This window comes from Megalopta genalis, chromosome 4 (assembly GCF_051020955.1).
Source record: "Megalopta genalis isolate 19385.01 chromosome 4, iyMegGena1_principal, whole genome shotgun sequence".
Classification (NCBI taxonomy): domain Eukaryota; kingdom Metazoa; phylum Arthropoda; class Insecta; order Hymenoptera; family Halictidae; genus Megalopta; species Megalopta genalis.
Window position 1 is genome coordinate 22293751 of NC_135016.1, and position 23377 is coordinate 22317127.

At 42.1% G+C, this 23377-nt stretch overlaps 1 protein-coding gene across 7 annotated transcripts in view; it reads left to right on the top strand.

Annotated features, from left to right (window-relative positions):
- The first annotated feature begins 1877 nt into the window (after positions 1–1877).
- gro (TLE family member transcriptional corepressor groucho) overlaps positions 1878–23377 on the top strand; it is a 224795-nt gene continuing 203295 nt past the window's right edge. For 3 of the 7 annotated variants that reach the window (XM_033467811.2, XM_033467816.2, XM_033467817.2), the window contains exons 1-2: positions 1899–2379; positions 20207–20413. In XM_033467811.2, coding sequence (XP_033323702.1) covers positions 20378–20413 — 36 coding nt within the window. In that variant the 5' untranslated portion in view covers positions 1899–2379; positions 20207–20377. Of the gene's footprint in view, positions 2380–20206; positions 20414–23377 lie in introns of all 7 variants that reach the window. The other 4 variants (XM_033467814.2, XM_033467813.2, XM_033467812.2 and 1 more) reach the window with 3 other exon arrangements.

The following is a 23377-nucleotide window of genomic DNA, read 5'->3' on the forward strand; positions in this document are numbered from 1 at the left end:
CCCAAATCGTCCACTTTTGCGTACAATCTGAGCGTCAATTAGGGAGAATTTACTGTACAGTAATGTCTTTCTAATTGACGCTCAGCTCGGAAAGAAGAATGGACAATTTGGGAAAAAGAGGTACACGATTATTCGAGTTTTGCACCTCGTTTTTATAATTATCGATAATCTGCCACTATAAAAACGAGCCGCAAGACTCGATCAATCGTATCTCCTCTTCCCAAATTGTTCACTTTCGCGTACAATCTGAGCGTCAATTAGGGAGAGTTTACTGTACAGTAACGTTTCTCTAATTGACGCTCAGCTCGGAAAGAGAAATGGACAATTTGGGAAGAAGAGGTACACGATTATTCGAGTTTTGCACCTCGTTTTTATAATCGTCGATAATCTGCCACTATAAAAACGAGCCGCAAGACTCGATCAATTGTATCTCCTCTTCCCAAATTGTTCACTTTCGCGTACAATCTGAGCGTCAATTAGGGAGAGTTTACTGTACAGTAATGTCTAATTGACGCTCAGCTTGGAAAGAAGATTTGACAATTTGGGAAAAATAGGTACACGATTATTCGAGTTTTGCACCTCGTTTTTATAATTGTCGATAATCTGCCGCTGTAAAAACGAGCCGCAAGGCTCGATCAATCGTGTCTCCTCTTCCCAAATAGTCCATTTTTTTCTGCACAATCTGTGCGTCAATTAGGGAGACATTACTGTAACAAGAGAACACGGAAAACAAAATTTTGATTTCGACTACGAAATAAAATGACAAAAGACAAGGGCGGCGCGTCGTGCGTGAAAAGGGAGCAATTTATTTCTCGAGAACGAGGAGTTTTGCTGCACGCAAAACATGTACGTAATCGCAGAAATACTTTTCCACGAGCCAATTCATCCGAGCGTTCGCTAAAGAGTGAATGGAACGCGATAATTTCGTAGAAAGCGATGCGAACCGGTCACGTTTAGAGCGGCAACGGGAAGCCAAGCCGTAAATGCTAAAAATCGAGGAGCTCCATCCGGGGTTGGGGAAATTAGGCAGCTCGTCGCCGCGTGTTTTAAGATTCTCGAGTGTCACTTGTCAACGGCAGGGGGGAGGGGAGGGGCAGAAGGGTAACACGAATATCGTTCGCGCGTCAACGGGGGTTGTTGAAAAACGAACGAGCTTCTCCGGGGCATTCTGCGACGCTGGAATATGCACTCGGCGTTGTTTTCATTCCTCCGCGCAAGTAGAAAGAAACTCCGTGACCAGACTTCATTAAAAAGTTGGGCCAAAGTGCGGGACATCGGCAGCGCGCGCGCGGCGTGGCGCGGCGCGGCGCGGCGCGGCGCGGCGTTGGCAAGTTAAATAGCCATTAAAATTTCCGATAGGAAACCGCGCCGGTTCTGCCGCGCGAGTTCCTCGGGGCCGAAAGACGAATTCCCCGATCGATAGACCGTATCTTTTGCCGGGGCGGAGAGAATTTGTAACTTCATAAACATTACGAAATTAGCGATTATTGGTTTCACCGTGATATAAGGAAACAACGAATCGCCCCTGTCGGTCGACGCCCTTGACTCGACGAATTGAAGAACGAGCCGAAGAAGGACAGAGTCCCAAAGCTAGAGAAAGGCGGGTGGAGAGAGAGAGAGCGAGAGAGAGAGAAAGAGAAAGAGAAAGAGAGAGAGAGCGAAGGGGAAAGAGAAAGGTATAGAAGGAGGGAGGATTGAGAGAGAGAGAGAGAGAGAGCGACAGGGTCAGAAAGAGGAAGAGAGACGGAGGGAGAGAAAGAGAAGCAGAACCCGGTCCCTGTGTACATTCGTGTCCTCTTATTGGTGTGTCGGTGTGTCGTCGACGTGGCGGATGGTGTTAGTAGCCGCTCATTGGTGTTCGCCGCGGCGGCAAGCGGCGTTCACACGTTTCCCGTCATCCACTTCGGTACCCGGCTCGCAGTAGAGCGTCGTTCGTTGTACGGTGCGGTTCGTGACGTTCCGCGATCCGTCTCTGATATCACTTCGTACCGTTCGATATGTATGTATGTGTGTGACTGTGCACGCGTTTCTTCGTCGCTTCATCCCAGATTCAGAAACAGCAGAATCGTCCAAGAAAGTGTTTTCGTTTTCGCTACGTCTCCGTCACGTCGCGTCACGTCACGTCACGTCACGTCACGTCGCGTCACGTCACGTAACGTCACGTCTCCGTTTCGTTGTTTCTTTATTTTTCTCTATCTTTTACGTTTTGTTTATTGGTGAACAAGTGCGAGCAAGAGATCGGTTTGTGTTTTCCGCGGAGTTCCCTCTTAATCCGAAACCCCCTCTTCTCGCCCACCCCCACCCACCCCTCCAGTGCCAAACGTGGATTAAAAGACGTATCCTCAGGGAAAACGCGGCCGGGGAGCAACCGGACCTCAGGTATCGTTTTGCTGGTATCCCGTTCACGTTTCGTGGCGAGTCCTTCCGCGAAATTCCAGTTTTCGCGCGCGCGCGCGCGCGCGCGCCGCCGACGCAGCGAATTGTCGCGAGTAGCGCGCGCTACGAGACTCGGACTCGCGTTTTCGTCGCGTTCTCGCTCTCTCGTTCCGTCGTAAACGCGCTCTCGCGTTTCGCCGCGGCGTGCAAAACAACCGCCCGGCACCGATGCCGATTCCCGGTTCGTGTGCACGCTAATTGTTTGGGAACGCGGGCGACGGGGAAACGGCCGTGCAGCCGCGCGCGAACGATCCGCCTGCGAATTCTCGGCTAATAGTCGGCCGCGATTCCGCCCCGCGCACACGGCCGGAGAGAGGAAGGAGTCCCGTGGTGTTTTGTGGCGAAAACCGGAAACGGGTTCGCATATTTTGGCCCGCCGTCCGACAGCCGAACATATTCGCGTCCCTCGCGTCCGAGCTTTCTCGACGACGGTGTCGCGAGGTGGCCGCGATAGTCTGGACACGAGATACGTATACATAGGAAATCTTAATGAAACGTTGACACGATTTCGTGGGCCGCGTGCAGAGAAGAGAAGCTCCGCCGTGGGTAATTTTATGCGCGCCCGTTGTTTTGGCGAGTCTACGACTATGGGCGCGCTGTTTCACGCCGCGTTAAATTCCAGTTGATAACCAGAGGAAGAAAACCATTTCGCGCGAATACACAAGGGTGTTAGCTTGATGTTTGTTAGAGCGTTTTATGATTCGTTTCCTTAACGCGATGTTTAGCGAACAAAGTAGAGACAGAGGGGGGAGGGAGAGGGAGAGCGTAAAGGCTGGCACATATTCGCCGGTTTTATTGGCAGTAAATCTCTGAATTGGAATCAAACCAGTCTTAAGAATCAATGTTGTACGGTTTGCACAAATTCGCGCCGGAGTGCACGTGCACCGAAACGATTCGCGAAATTGCTTTTCCAACCGTTCACCGTTCCACGGCATCATTTATTACCGCGGCTCTCGGTCTATTCCGAAATACACAAAGACTGTATCATAATGTTTGATGCACTTTGTACGCCAGGAATTCGCGTGTCGTCGATTGGCTCAATTAACGAGCGCACGTTGCCGCGGTGATGAGAATCCACCGTCGTGCCGATAACTATGCGCGGAATAATTTCATTTTTCCGGATACAAGAGATCTTCTTCCGCGCGGAGCCGCGAACGAGCGAGTTGGCTAACAATCGGATCCTCCTAACTTCGGGAGGTTAAGTAATGAAATTTGGGCGAGCGTGTTGAATTGCTGGCTAACGAAAAGAAGCGCCGCCGTCGCGTTGGATACGGAAAGCCTATCAACAGGCCGGTCGCGGTGAGAGGGATTTCGAAGCGTTTTCTGTCGAGGCTGTTCGAAACGATCGGAGAAAGATACAGCGAAATCTGGACAAGATGGGGATACTAGCCCTTGGGCTAATGTTGCGGCAGAAGAATCAAAGTTCGTTTGGATTTCGAAGAAACGAATAGCGTTGACATTTAACCCTTTGCACTCGAAGCTGTTTTAACTGTAAATATGAGATCATTTTTCTGACTTATGGTATTTCTATTTTATACGACAAAGTGCATTTTATGCGTATGAAACCGACTCTTGGGACTCGCGCAACAGTTACGCTCTTGATAATTTTTTAAATATAAACTTTGTTAATATCAAAAATTATTTCGAAAGGTGATGTAACAAATTTTAGCGGTGCCTCGGAGTCACAACTCGAGTGCGAAGGGTTAACAATTTTCGTCCGGCTCGATGCCGCACGGGGAACAAGCTGATGAGAGAACGTTTCAAGCTTTTCCAGCACAATTCCCTTTGCACTCGAAGCTATTTTAACTGTAAATATAAAATCATTTTTCCAACTTATAGTATTTCTATTTTAGACGACAAAGTGCATTTTATGCACATGAAACTGACTCTTGGGACTCGCGCAACGGTTACGCTCTTGATAATTTTTTAAATATAAACTTTGTTAATATCAAAAATTATTTCGAAAGGTGATGTAACAAATTTTAGCGGTGCCTCGGAGTCACCACTCGAGTGCGAAGGGTTAACAAATTTCGTCCGGCTCGATGCCGCACGGGGAACAAGCTGATGAGAGAACGTTTCAAGTTTTTCTGAAGGCTCCGCTATGGAGACATTTGTCATTTGTTAGGTAACTCCGAAAGCTCCGCTGCGGAGCCAAATGTTTTTATCATACGTTATCGTCGGCGTTAGCAATTGTTAACTATAGTTAAAACGTGCCGAGTCTGCACCATTACGATTAAACCATTTTTTGACCTTTTCTATGGTTAGCAACATGGAGAAAAATAAATATTACGATGAGAATTTAGTGTCGAGTGATAACGAAGACGTATTTGATTTCGAAGAGTTGAAAAACGTTGTGGAAGACAATGTTGGTTATGATTCTGACACTTCGAGTAGTAGTAGCGAAATTATACTACCAAAGAGACGAAGAATGAGAATTATTGAAAGTGAACGCGAAGATTCGTTACAAGACTTAAATGAATGGCGCGATGTTACGGAAGAATTACATATTCCAGATAGAATACCTTTTAGTTTATTGCCACAGGTCGTTGGACCACAAGTTCCTACAAACGTTGAACAGCCGATGCAATATTTTAAATTATTTTTCACGGACGAATTGGTAAATGAAATTATAAAGGAAACCAACGATTACGCGGAAAATGTTCTAAACTTGAAAGAAATATCTGGTAACTCTATTTGGCAAAGCGAATACTACGACACTTGTCCAAGTAAACCCAGAATGCGCATGGGAGATTGTTACCAAATCGTACCATGGTGAATTACAAAATTGAAAATTTATCTTTTATTTACAATAGGAAAATGTATATTTATAAAATAAATAAAATCAAGTGCGTTCGCAAGGACGCGTAATCTTTTCCGCTGAAAATAAGACTTCCTTTATCTCGGGCGCTCCGCTCCAAAAATGTGCCGGAGTTGCTGGTAGGCAGTACTCTAGAAACGCGCGGAGCGCTAAGGGTTAAAGAAATTTAATCTTGACTTTAAACATCTTTGTCTTACGTGAACTTGAATAAGCTTTGCTCGAACCTTCGACGGCATTCGAAGCAATTTCTAGTAAATATTGTTCGTTAACAAAGACAAAAAGCAAAAATGATTTCCCTACTTCAATGAATTTTGACAATTCATCGATGATCGAGCAATTATAATCCAGTTGTCACGGCTCTTTTAATATGCGCAGAGCTTTATGAAAACGTTTTTCAAGGAGAGATACCAACAGCGAAATGCAAACGGGGAAAGATACGTGGAATGACTTATAATGAAATACTGCGCGGAGCGCTAAGGGTTAGATTTCGAATTAGACGGTCGCAGAGAGGAAAGTGAACCGAGGATTGAGATCGTAGAATTTGTAAATCGACCGACATTTTCGACCATGATTTTCGGAATTTGGGAAAGAACGCGAGTTCGTTTAATGTGCTCGAACAATGGGTGCGCTGGGTAACGTTTTCTGCATCGAACATCTGCGAAACGTACCTTCGGCGCGTGGGAACCGTGTCATTAATTATCTCCGGCGTCCCATACACGCTATCACATGGGTGGTAACGGTTGTTTTCGTTAACTTACCGGCAACAGCGTATCGCGTAACAGTAACCTTGATAATTGCTTTCAGTTCGTTTCGTTCGTTGCCAACTCGAGTGGCGATAATTATAGAAACACTAGCGGATTTCGTGTAGCCTTTCACGTAGTACCGGAAGTTACGTCGCACCTATCCACATTCCAGGTGCGGTGAACGGTGCGCGATCGGGTTTTAATCGGGTATGATTAACGCCAGTAACAAGATGACCCGTGACCGGAAAGTCGCTTCACGTACCGGGACACGTAACTTGCTAGAATTGTGCTGGAAAAACTTGAAACGTTCTCTTGTTCCCGTGCGGCATCGAGCTGGACGAAATTTGTTAACCCTTCGCACCCGAGTGGTGACTCCGAGGCACCGCTAAAATTTGTTATATCACCTTTCAAGATAATTTTTGATGTTAACAAAGTATAGATTTAAAAAATTATCAAGAGCGTAACTGTTGCGCGAGTCCCAAGAGTCGGTTTCATGTACATAAAATGCACTTTGTCGTATAAAATAGAAATACTATAAGTTAGAAAAATGATCTTATATTTACAGTTAAAACAGCTTCGAGTGCAAAGGGTTAAATGTCAACGCTATTCGTTTCTTCGAAATCCAAACGAACTTTGATTCTGCCGCAACATTTTCAAGCATTGATATGCAGTGAATACGAATTTTCTCGTTTTACTGAAAAATTATTCTGCGCGGTTGTTATCATTGTTGCAGTTGCGAGAGATTAGTAACAATGATGATTTAACAAATTTTTTTATTAGTACGCTGTCGAGCATTAAAACATGATTCAACTGGCAATTTGTAAGAATTACGTTTATTGCTTTTGATATTTAAACAGATTTTTGAAAACGTTTTAAGTTTACATTCTACAATTTATCTTGCGGATGCAAGATTTTTATGCGTTCTCTTTTTTGGGGGGCGACATAACTATTGTCTTCCAGTGTTCGGTTGAAACATGAGTTAATTTCTTAAGAATTTGAGTTACGGTATTTTTGTCCAGTCGTTTCTGATAGAATTATTTATGTACGATAACTGTAGGTTGTTCTCTACATTTTTGAAATCTTTAATTTAGATTAAAAAGCATCGATCAAGTAGAAATGGCAAGCAGTATACAGACAAATTAAGTGGTCCAGTTTTAAATTCGACTTTCCTGACAGTTTGATCTCTCTTCTAATGCCAATCGAATGTTTCTCTATCGAAACAACTTCTCCTTTTTCACGAACAATCTAACTTCTAAGAACTATCTCGTGCTTAATAAAAAGTAACCTGGAGAGACTTGCAGATCTGTTATCAGGTAGCAAAATACAAAAAGTGATTCTTATATATAAGGTGATTATATAAGGTGATATTATATAAGGTGATATATATATACCGGAGACAATTGATTACGTTAATGTAAAAGTTGGCAGAAAGAATTGATTGCTTTCTAGGTTTTGTAACAGCTGTTTCATGGACACAGATTTTTGCCGCGTTCATTAAGAACTCTCCGAGCAGCTGTGTAATTTGCCGTCTCGTTTACGTAGTTTCTACGTAAGATTTATTCTCGACGTTGTTTCCTTTCACGCAAATATTTTGCACTTTTTGTAAATCGATAAACGGACAGACGGAAGACGCAGCGTTGTTTTAAATAAAATTCAGCAACTAGTGGCCGTAGCGCGGACCTAAAAGAAGCCTTCCTCGAGGAGCTTCTCGCACTTTAACAGTTTATTAAGCGATGCCAATGGCGGCACCTTCGACGCGGCACAGCTGCGAGGTAAATTACCGGAGAGGGACACGATGGTAGCGGGAATGGGGGTTCGGTACGAGTCGAGAGTAATCGCGAATCAGCGTACACGGCTCATTAAATCATCGAGACAATCGACACGTTTTACTCGCCACTTTCTTCGTCGTGGTTGGCTTCTTGGAACGTGTACGTTGTTGTATTTCTTTTTCTGCCGCGGCGTTCCATTTCCGTCATGCGACGACGAACCCACTTATTGTTTGCGTCAGGGGTCGGAATAAACAATTATCGTTCGCCTTTTTAAAGATTTTCCGTTCCAGTTCGTACGAGCCGTTTAACAAAACGTTTCCACGCTAAGAACGAACGTTAAGGATTTCTTTAAAAGTTCGCCCACGTAACTGATACAGAAATGTCTCTCCAATTGACGCTCAGATTGTCCAGAAAAATGGACAATTTCGGAAGAGGAGATACGATTATTCGAGCCTTGCGACTCGTTTTTATAGTTATCGATTTTCAACAATTATAGAAACGAGGCGCAAGGCTCGACTAATCGTAGCTTCTCTTTTAAAATTATTTCATTTCTGTGTACAAGCTGAGGGGAAATTAGGGAGAATTTACTGTATAAAGTTACGTGTTCGAAATTTTTGTGCGCAATCTGAGCGCGAATTGGGGAGAAATTACTCTGATGAAATTCTCCACAATTGTCGTTCAGCTTACAAATCAAACGCACAAAAATGGACAATTTGGGAAGAGGAGATACGATTATTCGAGCCTTGCGACTCGTTTTTATAATTATCGATTTTCAACAATTATAAAAACGAGCCGCAAGACTCGACTAATCGTAGCTTCTCTTTTAAAATTATTTCATTTCTGTGTACAAGCTGAGGGGAAATTAGGGAGAATTTATTGTATAAAGTTACGTGTTCGAAATTTTTGTGCGCAATCTGAGCGCGAATTGGGGAGAAATTACTCTAACGAAATTCTCCACAATTGTCGTTCAGCTTATAAATCAAACGCACAAAAATGGACAATTTCGGAAGAGGAGATACGATTATTCGAGCCTTGCGACTCGTTTTTATAGTTATCGATTTTCAACAATTATAAAAACGAGCCGCAAGACTCGACTAATCGTAGCTTCTCTTCTAAAATTATTTCATTTCCGTGTACAAGCTGAGGGGAAATTAGGGAGAATTTACTGTATAAAGTTACGTGTTCGAAATTTTTGTGCGAAATCTGAGCGCGAATTGGGGAGAAATTACTCTAATGAAATTCTCCACAATTGTCGTTCAGCTTATAAATCAAACACACAAAAATGGACAATTTGGGAAGAGGAGATACGATTATTCGAGCCTTGCAACTCGTTTTTGTAGTTCTTGACAGTCGGTAACTATAAAAACGAGCCACAGTGTTATTATCTCCTCTTCCGAAATTGTCTATTTTTGTGCGAAATCTGAGCGTCAATTAGAGAGACATTACTGTACTTTGGAATCGCACATGAGAAACGCTATTTTAAATAAACGAGTTTACTTAAAAAGCTTCCATAACGGAAACACAAGCTTTCAGCTTGTGAATCGTCTACATAAATAGCGCAGACGAGTGACATATTCGAAATATTAATTCAACTGTGACAATTAATAGAGTCGTCGCCGGCATATACTATTCGTTATATCGATACTAATCTCAATATTTATTACAAATCTCAAAAGTTTCTGTTACAGGAAAATTTTTATTTTCATATCATCGAAATTCTGTCATCGAATTAAAACTTTTACTTGTTCCTATCGGAACTGAAAATTTGAGAGCTTCCCTTTTTGGTTTCGTAGTCAATTTTTTTCAATATAATATTTTTTTATTATATATTATTTTTCAAATAATTTATTGATCCATGGTTCTATCTCTTGCTTCGATTGCACGCATGCGTACGTTCATTAACAAAATAGTGAAATCATAGGAAAAATATTAGGTATAGAAATGAGCTATTTATTTTTACATGATAAATATAGTTAAACAAATGTTTTTCTATCGTTATGGAGATACATACTACAGTTGGCAAAATATTGCTCGATATTATTAGTTAAATGCCTCATCGTTAATTCCCTCGGCGAGCCTGATATAAACAATTAACAATTTTAACTGCCTGCTAGAAAATTACAACGCAAGTGGAATTCAAGTATTGTAAATATCGTCATATCGCTGAACACTACTCTGATAGAATTATTGTAACATTATATTAAAATGCATTTAATTTAAAAACTGATATAAATAATTAACAAATTTTAACTGCGCGTGGTAGGAAATTAGAATATAGGCGGAATTCAGAGGTTAATCATAGTGTTCAATAGTTCCCTGATAGTATCATTGCAATATTACATTGAAAAGTATTCAATTCTACTGCACCTAAATTTCAATTAAATTCCAACTACACCTAAAGCTCGTCGAGCGTTCTAAAACCCGTTAAAGTTTTATATAATTTTTATATGCCCGCATACCTCGAGGACAAGCGACTACGATAAAGCTGTTAGAACGAAGGTTTCATGGGCTTTAATGCTTCACTTAACTTTATCTATGTCTTCCAACTCGTGACTCATTGAAGCCGCCAATTAGAATTACAGTTTCCCTCATCCCAGTTGCATCGTTCGGGACTTGATAATAATAGACTGCACCGACCATTATTTTATAATTATTACAGAGACACACACAGAGAGAGAGAGAGAGAGAGAGAGAGAGAGAGAGAGCGCGAGAGAGAGAAGAGTGCGAGAAAGAGAGCGCGAGTAAGAGAGCGAAAGAGAGAGAGAAGAGCGCGAGGGAGAGTGCGAGAGAGATAGAGCGCGAGAGAGAGAAGAGCGCGCAAGAGAGATAGAGCGAGAGAGAGAGAGAGAGAGAGAGAAGAGCGCGAGAGAGAGTGCGAGAGAGATAGAGCGCGAGAGAGAGAAGAACGCGCAAGAGAGATAGAGCGAGAGAGAGAGAGAGAGAGAGAGAAGAGCGCGGGAGAGAGTGCGAGAGAGAGAGAGAGAGAGCTCGAGAAAGAGAGCGCAAAAAAGAGAGAGAGAGCGCAAGAAAGAGAGCGCGAGAGAGATAGAGAGAGCGCAAGAAAGAGAGCGCGAGAGAGATAGAGAGAGCGCAAGAAAGAGAGCGAGAGAGAGAGAGAGAGAGACTCGTGTCCACATAGAGGGCTAATTAATACAGTGCCTACCCAGAGACCTACTGGCCGCAAAAAAGCTTTCACATTATTTTTTCGCAGTCGCGTTTAGAGCTGGTAGAACGATCGTACAGAACACGGTCCCGCGATTATTTATTGGCTAGCATATCGTGTTTATCTTGCTCGTAGGAATAATAGTAGGCGATCGAGTCGAATCGACGGTCGGCTAGCAGCCCATTCGGCTCCTCTATTGTTAGTCGCGCACGGGGACGCGATGGCGGGGATGGTAACGTTCCAGTAGAGAGGTCGGAAACGCGATCGTAAGGAGGGAACGCCGGCATCCGTGAGACGAAAAAGAACAATTTAACCTGGACACGTGGCCGAACACGGTCCGTACGTTCGGCTATTGAAACGACCAGCGGCGGTGGCGGCGGCGGTGTAGGCCGTTCGCTCGACTTTCGCATAAATCAATGGCGATCCCGATATAAACTGCTTCATAACTATCCCGTGATATAGAGGTATACGGGAACCGGTGTTTCTGTTATTATCGGCCGGCGATCGCTGTTTTCTCCTGAATGTTAATTAACTGAATAAACTGCCGGTGTTTATCGTGCGGCACACGCTCCGCCCGCCGATAATATGAAGTCGTAAACGGAATACTGTCGTCATCCCCCGTCGATAAACCGTAATTTCGTTAGCCACGGGCCGGCGTGCGGGGGAATCCTTTGAACGTTTTCGAGGGAAAAGAGTTCTCCTGGTCTGCCTCGCTGCTTGACCGCGTGTGTCGCGATAGCGATCGCGAGCGAAAGAAATCACGGAGATCGCGTGGTCGAGGATCTCGACGGCGATTACGCGAGATTCGTGATAACTTGCTTCGTGACTTGCTCCCGCCACGTTCGTTCGATGCTCCCGCACCCAAATCCCCCTTGGACCTCCCCCCCTGTGACGCCCCCTCTGCTCGCCCCGACGGGATATATGTATAGAGGTGTCTTTGAACAGCTGCCGCGTGTATTCCTGTTTATTTGCCTTTTCATGGATTTCGTCAGAGCGCTGCCTGCTAGTCCGTCTCGGCTATCCTCTTGTGCCGAAGCGAGCCTGAAGCAGAAATTTTCAAAGGCGATCTCGGTATCGTTCGTTGCTCTCTTCGAGAGAATTTTCATCCGTGGCTGTCGTCGATATTTAGCGATTACGGCTAACGCAGACGCTAAATGTCGGTTTCCTTTCCTTCTTTCTCTTCTGTTTCCTTTTTTGTTTTTTTTTTTTATCTCATGTTTCACGTCGCATCGACCTTCGGGTCATTAGCGACGGCTTGTTTTCTTCTCTCATGGCCACTTTATTTTTTGGTAGACGTTGATTTTTCTTCTTCGACGTTACAGTTCCAAGGTACGTTTTCTATACGCGGTTTCTCCGCGACGCCCAGGGCCGCGACGATGTTATTTCGTATTTTTGTCTGTGGGCGTGGTACGTATGTATCTATCTCCGCCGCATTCGAAACGCGGACGTCTGGTCGATAAAATTTGCTCGAGTAGATCGCGCATCGGCGGCTCTGTTTTTCTTTCGACCACTTAGCCGCGTCGATCTGTTCTTAAGATCGATTCTTTATGCGTTTTTCATCGACCGCGCCGGGTGCGCAGTCCCTTTCGGCAAGTTGCGCCAGAATTACTCGAGAATCAGCGAGATTTATGAATACGTTTCGCAAGCGTTTTAATTTGAATCGTAGGAGAGGCATTTTTGTTGTAAAATTGCTATCTTTTTATGTGTATTCTCGTCGTCCGCGGCTAAGGGGTTGACAAGTGTTCATGTGTCAGTTTGCAGTGTATTGTTATTATATATATATACATAAATAAAAATTCATACGATATAAATATTATTATATTAATATCATATATATAATATTAATATAATAATATTTATATCATATATATCTTATGATATATATTTATATTATCATTATTTTGGCTATTCCCCTTCAAGTTGTCGGTGAGAATTGTTTGTTATTATATAAGAGAATTGTTATTATATATATATATATATAGTATTAATATAATAATATTTATATTATATATATTTATATTATGATTATTCTGGCTATTCCCCTTCAAGTTGACGGTGAGAATTATTATGTTTATAATATTAATGCAATAATATTTATATCATATATATTTATATTATATATATTTATATTATGATTATTCTGGCTATTCCTCTTCAAGTTGTCGGTGAGAATTATTATATGTATATAATATTAATACAATAATATTTATATCATATATATTTATGTTATATATATTTATATTATGATTATTCTGGCTATTCCCCTTCAAGTTATCGGTGAGAATTATTATATATGTAATATTAATACAATAATATTTATATCATATATATTTATGTTATATATATTTATATTATATATATTTATATTATAATTATTCTGGCTATTCCCCTTCAAGTTGTCGGTGAGAATTGTTTGGCAGAAGCCTTGGGTTTTTTCGTATGTTTTCATCTTTTTCCGATCTGTTCCATATTTTGTTCCACGTTCGTTTTTCGGCATGATGTACGGCGGCAACGAGGTCTTGACGCGGAACTGGTGCCCGAATACCATCTGATGGGATTGTCGTTGCTTCTTTGGCGGCTTTGCCAGCTTCCTCATTACCTTTAATTCCCTGGCGATCTCTGGGACCCAGCCTATAATTACACGTTTGCCATCGTTGCTGAGATCCGTAGAAATATGTCGGATGTTTCGGATGACTTCGCGTTCGGTCTTGCTATTTGTGCTTTCCATTGCTTGAATTGCACTCACGGAATCTGTGAAAACGATGGACGGTTGGATCTTTCTGGTTTTGTACGTGGCTAAAGTCTTCGAGAACAGCAGAAGCGCCTGCTGTGAAAATCGACGCGGCTTCTGGAACGATGAAGTTTCTTTTATCACGTTGTTACATCCGATTACGGCAGATTCAACTCTTTGTTCCGTTTTAGATTCATCGGTGCATATTTTTCGATTACTTTTTGTGTAACCGCGTTGAAAATTAATTGTAGGTTTTATTTAATTTTTTCGATCTTCGGGAACGTTCGCGACGTCGACATTTGTTTTCGGTGTTTTTACGTTCCACGGAGCTGTTTTCTTGTGTTTACGTAAAATGGTTGTGTCAAGATTACGATGCCAGTGTGATTATTTGGCGATTCTTCCATAGAATCGGTTCTTTGATCACGTTGTTGCAGATTACGGCAGATTCAGCCCTTTGTTCAGTTTTAGCTTCATCGGTGCATGTTTTTCGATTACTTTTTGTGTAACTGTGTTGAAAATTAATTGTAGGTTTTATTTAATTTTTTCGATCTTCGGGAACGTTCGCGACGTCGACATTTGTTTTCGGTGTTTTTACGTTCCACCGAGCTGTTTTCTTGTGTTTACGTAAAATTGTTGTGTCAAGGTTTCGATGCCAGTGAGATTATTTGGCGATTCTACCATAGAATCGGTTTTGTAATTTAGTTATGTTTTTTTTCTCGTGGAGGAATTTATTAACAACACAGTGCTAATCAACTAGCTGCGAATGAAATTGCGATGCGAGGGGTTAATCAATTTTCGTGCACCGGTGGCTCAAGTTTTCCGAGAATTGCGGAACAAATTTCATAAGCGAATTGTTGGTTCTGTGCATTAACGACGATAATGGAATAGCGAAACTCAAAACTGTGAAGTTGTAAGAGGAATTTAACCCATTGCACTCGAAGCCATTTGAACTGTAAATCTAAATCAACTTTTCCGACTTATAGTATTTCCATTTTATACGACAACGTCCGTTTTATGCGTGTGAAATTGAGTCTTGCGACTTTTAACAATTTTTTATATCTAAGCTTTGATCGTGCAAAACTTATCTTGAAACGTGGTGTAGCAATTTTAGCGGCGCGTCAGAGTCGCCACTCGAGTGCAAAGGGTTAACACTCGGAATTACCAAACCAGTCAACATAATTGGTCCCTGATTTCGTCCTTTATCGTTACTGAAGTTACAAAAATGTTTCTGCAATGAATTTGTTGACGAACTTCTTTATCGAATCTTATATCGTAATAGGAATCGTACGAAGTTTGTGCAAATAGAATCTTATTATTATAATATAATATAACGTACGCGTTCAGGCTCAGTAGTTCCAGTGTTAAGAATATTGACGACCATTTTCGAACCATAAAATTATTGCAAAAATATACAGATCGAATGTGCGTTTTTCGCTGTAAAAATCCGCTGTCTGCCTATGAATATAGCCACATTGAATACAACTGCAGGAAGTAATTAATTTATACTTTTAATCCTTTACACTCCACTCACGCGAAGTTCACGTGTCAGCGATGATTAGGCGGATTTTTATGAATTTATCGCATGCGCAGAGTTTGAATCGCAAAGAAAGTTTAAAAACGATATGGTTTTTCATATTTGTTCAGTTTAGAACTGTTGAAATTACGAAGATTCTTTCGTAGAAAATAATTGATTAAATTTTTTCGTTCACCCTTACATTATAATAAAACTGGCGAAAAGTTTAAATGAATTCAGTACTGTCGTTTTTGTAAAACAATATGTGTCGGTCACTTTTGGAACTCGGCGAGTTTGATGTTAATAAAAGTTGATTTTTATTTAATCGCAAGTTAGCTTCCAGCTTTCGTCTAACAGGCACTGATAATACTGGCGAATAGAACGAAGTAAAAGCTAATTAATTGGCATACGTTCTGTTTCGAAAGCTTCATTATAAATGCGGGCTCGCTAAGGTTTTAGCGCAATGTTTTGTTAAACGCGACAGACAGCCTTTACGAGATATGAATGAAATTTAACGGAGAAAAATCATAGATGCTCAAATATTACATAATATATTGTAACTGTAAATAACAGCGTGCTAATTATAACAAATTAGCTTAACCTTTTAGGCACGACGCGCCATTATAGTGGCTTGCTCTAGTAGCTCACTCGCTCATCGTTTGAATCAAATAATCGTCTTCATATGCATTGTTTCACATTTCTTTTGTCTTCACATCGATTTACAACAGTCTACAGGGTGTCCCAAAAATGTCTCGCAATCTGGAAATGGCGGGTTCCTCGGATCATTTGAAGCAACTTCTTCCTTTACAAAAATGTTCTCCGAGGCACCGTTAACGAGTTATCAACGAAAAACAGTGACCAATAAGAATCGAGTACGGCTGACGCGAGGCGGCCCAGCCAACCAACGCGCGAAGCTCAGTTCCGCTCATTGGCTCGATCGCCTCGCGCCAGCCGAGCTCGCCTCACATTGGTCACTGTTTTTCGTTAATAACTCGTTAACGGTGCCTCGGAGAAAATTTTTGTAAAGGAAAAAGTTGCTTCAAATGGCCTGAGGAACCCGCCACTTTCGGATTGCGAGACATTTTTGGGACACCCTGTATATACAGTATCAGACTCTGTACAGTACACATCAGACTCTGCTGTCCAGAAAAATAGCCTCACGCTGAATTCAGCCGTACCTAAAAGGTTAAAAGCCAATTTGACTTCGCGAGATAGGAGCTTCCGATTCGTTTCTTCCAGCTTCAATTCGTTCGTTTCTAAAAAAGGAAAGACAGTTTGTACGAAAGGAGAAACTTCTTGCCCGAAGATTTTTGGACGATGGACTCAGAATGATAGCGTCCGTCGTTGACGTTTTCTTCCATTCGAACAATATCCTCGCGCTGTAAATGCATATTGGTCCGGTCGTTACGCTGCGCAAACATTTTCTAGTTCGAATTGTAAAAACCAATTTAGCGAGGGTAGATTCATTCTGCGACGGGGAAAAAAGCAATTTATAATGTAAAATAAAATTTGTTGGCGCAGAATGCTCCAATGAATTTCGCCGTTAGTGTCGGAACGAGCTACGACTCGGAACGGAAAAAAATCATCGGGCCGCGCACAGTACGTATGTAGTCGGTAGATTGATTGTTGTCGTTGTAGACATCGAATTTTCGACCGTTTTGTATCCGACGCCGAAATTGATTGTCCGTAAACTCTATGAATAAATTTTTCATCTACCATGGCCTATACGTGTTACGTAGCGATACGCAAATAGGCGATAAAGGCGACGCGCGTTAAAACCGCTGAAAGTTTTCATCGCTCTCGTTTATTGCAAATTGATGGAAATGACTGTTCGAATTTGTCCGAGAGTTTTTCACGCACGCCCCGCCCCATTATACGTCGCCCGTGAAATATATTATCCACGGAGAACGGATTGATAACAGAGTTACATGACTCCATTTTCATGTTACACGGAACATCATCCAGCGTTACAAAGAGACCGTAATGACACGTGCGCTCGCGAACAATTGTTACGGCAACGGGGTGTAGGGGGGACGGGGGGGGGAGAGGGACTGATAGTAATAACTATAACGGCCGTGGCAAAATCACAGTTCTTTCCGTACCAATTCACACGAACCGAGGGAAAACTGATTTCTTTGATTAACATTTTATTCATACTTCGACAAGTCCGATCGATGATGTAATTTCTTCTAATTGCTTATGTCAAGTATAAATGTTATTCCGTTCTTTTGAGTCGGTATAAAATTCGGTTCTGTTATTATCAGTATTTAAACGTTCGAGCAAACGCAGACAAATTTCCTTTTTAATCAGTTTTTCTTTTTTTTTAGTCAGTTAATGTTGCGATCAATATAACTCGAACGAAGTTTTTAAGCTGAAATTTTTACCGTGACTCGTGCACACGATATGTCGAAGAAAATTGTGCGTGGATTCTTCGATCGGATAATTTTTTCACAGGAGAGGAATTTTTCTTAACAAGGAAATGGACGTTGGAGAATGAATTTCTACGTAATTCGATTCCGCGTGGAAGACGTTACACAAAATATATATTTTCAAGACTTTGTCAGAAAAATTACATACATAATTATATCGAAAATATTCTAATCATTGCGACTATAAAACGCTTATAGTCTCCAAATCAACTCTATATTTTCCAGAAGATCCAGCGATTTGTATTAAACGCTGCACACTAAAGAACTTTGTTTTATACAATAATAAATGGCACAGAAAAACACAGCACAAAGAACCGTTCTTCAATAATCGCTATATACGATTACTAAATGACAAGCTTAACCCTTTTCACTCGAAGCTATTTTAACTGTAAATATAAAATCATTTTTCTGACTTATAATATTTATATTTTATATGACGAAAAATTTTATGCATATGAAATTGACTCTTGGGACTCGCGCGACAGTTACACTCTTAATAATGTTTTAAATCTAAACTTTGTTAATATCAAAATTATCTTGAAAGGTGATATAACAAATTTCAGTAGTGCCTCGGAGTCACCACTCGAGTGCAAAGGGTTAATATGTAATAGGAATCTTAGTAACGATTTTTCTGTATATATATATATATATATATATATATATATATATATATATATATATATATCTTATCTCTCTCTCTCTCTCTCTCTCTCTCTCTCTCTATATATATATATATATATATATATATATATATATATATAAAATTCAGATACTTTGATATATATATACATATATATATATATATCTGAATTTTGCGATCTTTAAATTTACGCACCCTTTATTTTTTAGACGTGCGAATTCTTCAATCTTCGCGCGATCGTGAATGTAAATCACGTACTCGATGATGTATACGCTTTCGTATCGCGAATCTGGTTGATAGTCGCGCACGAATGATTATTTGTTCGTTGCTTTCCGAGAAATATCGGCGAAGGGTGTTAACGCTCGGAAGTGGAGTGTTTATTGGAAAATGGCTTAAAAAAATGCGAGACAGTTTTCGTACGTGACATTTTGCACATGCGACAGCTTTGTGTTGTGTTTGCAGAACTGGGCGCGAGCGCACTTTCTTTTCCCGCCTTCTTTTCCTCCGTCCGCTTTTATTCCGTTTCATTGTCGCGCGCGCTGGAAATACGCCTCGGAGATTAGGATAAATGCGACCGTTCACAGGGATCGGGGGCACGCGTTTACAGGGATCGTAAATCGAACGATAAATTGATCAGCCGGATTCATAAAGCCGCGTCTCTGTGCGCAACCGGAGAATATAAATTATTTAAAAATCAATATGCGACGCGCCGGTTGCGTTTCCGGCCATTCCATGCGAACTGGAAATAAAAGCTATTGTTTTGTAAGCCTACGATACGCGCGTTCGCAGCTTGTTTTCACGTTTCGAAATTTAATACAAGACATTTCGCCGGCGAAGTGAGCGCGAATCGCGCGCGAGCCGTGTCAATGTTACGCGATTATGATGCTCAAAAAAATTCGGAGTTCATTCGCAGAAAATAACAATGCTGCTAAATTAAAGAGAACCGTTTAAACATTTTGTACAAGCATGTTGGAACCTAGGATATCCTTTTTTATTCTTAACAGCCGAGGAAAATAAATACGTCTCGTGGAAACGATTTTAATCGAGTCTACAGGGTGTCCCAAAAATGTCTCGCAATCCGGAAATAGCGGGTTCGTCAGATCATTTGAAGCAACTTCTTCCTTTGCAAAAATTTTCTCCGAGGTATCGTTAACGAGTTATTAACGAAAAACAGTGACCAATAAGAATCGAGTACGGCTGACGCGAGGCGGCCCAGCCAACCAGCGCGCGAAGTCCAGTTCCGCTCATTGGTTCGGTCGCCTCGCGCCAGCCGAGCTCGCCTGTCATTGGTCACTGTTTTTCGTTAATAACTCGTTAACGGTGCCTCGGAGAACATTTTTGTAAAGGAAGAAGTTGCTTCAAATGACCCGAGGAACCCGCCACTTTCGGATTGCGAGGCATTTTTGGAGCACCCTGTATATTGCGATTTAATTTACCCACTTTCCATTTGCCTTATTGCATCGTTTTCGACCTATTGTAATCGCTTCAAAATTGCAAAGGAAACGATGCTTTCTCCTCGCGTAAAAGAAATTTCCAGAACGTAAAATGTACTCGTTCCACAAAATTACAGCAAAAATTCGCTGTTCCAATCGCGGACGAACGTCGCATACCAGAAAGCTGTCGTAATTATTTGATACTAAAATAACCGTCGAAACTCACTGTTTCCGTAATGTTCTATAACAATTACGAGAGTTTATTGAGACTTTGCGTGAACCGGCATGTACTCCGAAACGAGAGAGTCACAGTAATTTCGTAAATTCTCTTCGAAAGAAACTTCACGGTTTCGCTGATACGATAACGAGAAATTACGGTTAAAACAACGTTATTTATCTGGTAGTTCTCGCGTCGATACTTTTCCGACTCTCCGATGTTACGCAAAGTCACACTGAAAGCCTCGTGGAACAAGTCGACGATGTTCGCCGGTTTCGCTGAAAGTAACGAATCGTGTCGTGTTATAATTACAGCCGGCGAGAGAATCTCGATGGTGAACGGTGAGGGAAGACCGCTGGCGTTTCTCCAGGATCCTGAGAATGTCCATAGAAAGATCGGGCCAGGGAATGGATCATGAAGTGACCGTGTACAAAGGACACAGTGGACACGTGTGATTCCTCGAGAAGTATTTAGCCACAATTAAGATGTACCCCGCGCCGGCGAGACACCCAGCCGCAGCCGTAAGTACCAACCGGACAGACAACGGGGATCCGATCCTCGTTTTTTCTGACCCTCGTTGCTTGAACTTTCGCGAAAACACCGGGAGGGGAACGGTCGAGGCCGCCGGGGCCCCTGGCTGTTGCGGCGAAAAAATTATGACCGGCAAAGTAAGTGCATTTACCCGGCGCGCGCGGAACTCGAGACGCCGCGCGCGAACTTGCCCAATTTTTATCGCGTCCGGGATACAATAATGTCTCCCTCACTGACGCTCGGATTGTGCACTGAAATGGATAATTTGGGAAGAGAAGAAACGATTATTCGAGCCTTGCAACTCGTTCTTAGAGTTATTGACAATTCGAAAACTAGAAAAATGAATCGCAAGGCTCGAATAATCGTGTCTCCTGTTCCTAAATTGTCCATTTTTCTGCACAATCTGAGCGTCAGTTAGGGAGACATTACTGTAATATCAGTGCTAAGAATACTGAATTCTAAAACAAATACCTAAGTACAGTAATGCCTCCCTAACTGATGCTCAGATTGTCCACTAAAATGGACAACTTGAGAAGAGGAGATACGATTATTCGAGCTTTGCGTCTCGTTTTTATAATTGTGGACAATTTATAACTACAGGGTTTCCCAAAAATGTCTCGCAATCCGGAAATAGCGGGTTCCTCAGATCATTTGAAGCAGCTTTTTCCTTTACAAAAATGTTCTCCGAGGCACCGTTATCGAGTTATTAACGAAAAACCGTGACCAATGTGAGGCGAGCTCAGCTGGCGCGAGGCGACCGAGCCAATCAGCGGAACTGGGATTCGACCGCTCGACCGCTGGCGCCGTTGGCTCGGCCGCCTAGCGCCAGCTGAGCTCGCCTCTCATTGGTCACTGTTTTTCGTTAGTAACTCGTTAACGGTGCCTCGGAGAACATTTTTGTAAAGGAAGAAATTGTTTCAAATGACCCGAGGAATCCGCCACTTTCGGATTGCGAGACATTTTTGGGACACCCTGTATAAAAATAAACCGCAAGTCTCGAATAATCGTATCTCCTCTTCCTAAATTGTCCATTTTCGTGCGCAATCTGGGCGTCAATTAGAGAGACATTACTGTACATAGTTTTCAACGCGGGCCGAGTCGCGACTGCTAATTCGTGTAATTCTTTTGCCCCGGATAATTCTCCGGGCTTGTGTGCTCCATCGCGAACCATGAATCATGGGCGGATAGTATTTGCGCAGCAGCTATCGCGCTACAATGCCCGGCGAAGGAAACGTTCTCCGAAAAGTCGGGTAAACATTTCTTGCGAGTCGGTGCTCGCGATGATCGATTCCAGTTAATCGTTAGTTTTCCAACGAAGCTTCGTGTTTCTCTTATGTGAAATTTATGCGCGGCGACTCTCGCATTGCACGATGTTTAAAACGGTGTAACTTCTTTAAGACGGAACTAAACGATTTGATCGTTTTTTTTTTAGATGACAGAAGGGCTATGTTGCTAGAAAATTATCGAAATTCTTTCTTTTTAAATTTTGCTATTACTCGGAATGGCAGAAAAATTGAACTCGCGTTTTGTATCTTTTTATCCGAGCATGTGTCGAAAATTTAAAAAATGCGTTTTGTAGATCTCTGTGACTTATACGTATGCAATTCTCGCAATTTTCGGTCGAAAGTCGCGGGAAACTGTGATTTTCCGAATTTTTAACTCTTTGCACTCGAGACTATTTTAACTCCAAAATGAAGGCATTTGTTTCAACCTAAAATATGTCCATTTGTTATGATTGTTTTTATTCGATTGCACATGAAATTGAACGTGTATGCTTATAAAAGGCTTATAAAATAACCTTGAAAATTTATCGAATGCAGAAAAATATAATAACGTAGAAATTCTTTTGAAAATGCAATTTTTAGCGTCGCCTCAGAGTCGCAAACGAATTGGATGTCCTTACTTTTACGAGGCGATAGGTCCAATGTTGACAAGACAATCGGAATTGGCCTAATTACAATATATTTCTAATGTCATATATATTCTCATTCGTATTTGCGTCTCGACTGATCTTCCTCGACGAATCCGAGCGACTTTAAACAACTTTCTTTTTTTCACTAGAGCCGAGTAATATCGCGATCAAAGTCGGCCGCGTTCATCAGCTTTTCCTTCGACTAGTGTCCAAGGATTTCACGTTTTCCTCGGCGTCGCGGTTAAAAAGTAAAGCTTCGTAAGGCGGTTCAAACGGCCGGTGACGAGCAAAGCTTACGGTAGAAAGGATCAGCGCGGAGTAATATAATTGCGGTGGCCATCGTAGGAAAAGCATTCTCCTTTATACGGTTTACTCGGCCGTCTTCTAGATTTTCATTTTCTTACTGCAAGTAATTCCACTATTCAAAGAATGCCTTGCCGTCGCTCACTGTCCCGCTCTCCTTCTCCTCTGGCTCCTCCTCTTCTTCTTCCTCTCCCTTTCTCTCTCTCTCTCTCTCTCTCTTTCTCTTTCTCTCCCTTTCTCTCTCTCTTCCTTTTTTTTCGTTTCCAACCCGCCGTTATAATTTCACGCGTCACATAAGCTCAAAGTCCTTTATGCGAAGCGAGACCACCGGGGAATTCGTCGACGCGGGAGAAGGCCTCTAGAAATTGTACAGATTATTTATAGTGCGAGAGAGAGGGCAGAGAAGAGTCAACGTACAACAATTGTCGCTGGCAGAGCCGGCCACTGACGATGGCGCGGCCGCGACTCGTCGTTTGTTTGCTTATTGCCGCTAATGTGGCGCCGTTCAACGGGCATAAAGTGGTTCAATAATTTTCGCGCTAGCATTCTTCAACCGTAAAACCGTTCCCGCGATGATACACGAATCGGTTTAGGAGCTGCCACGATGTATGTACACGGTGTCCGAAAACGTTGCGACACCGTGCGCGAGATATCATCGTCGCATGGAAATCGGAGACTGTGGAATCGTTCGAAAATTAGGTTTCCGCGTAACGGGATGTTCGCTTTGAAGATTGTAAAT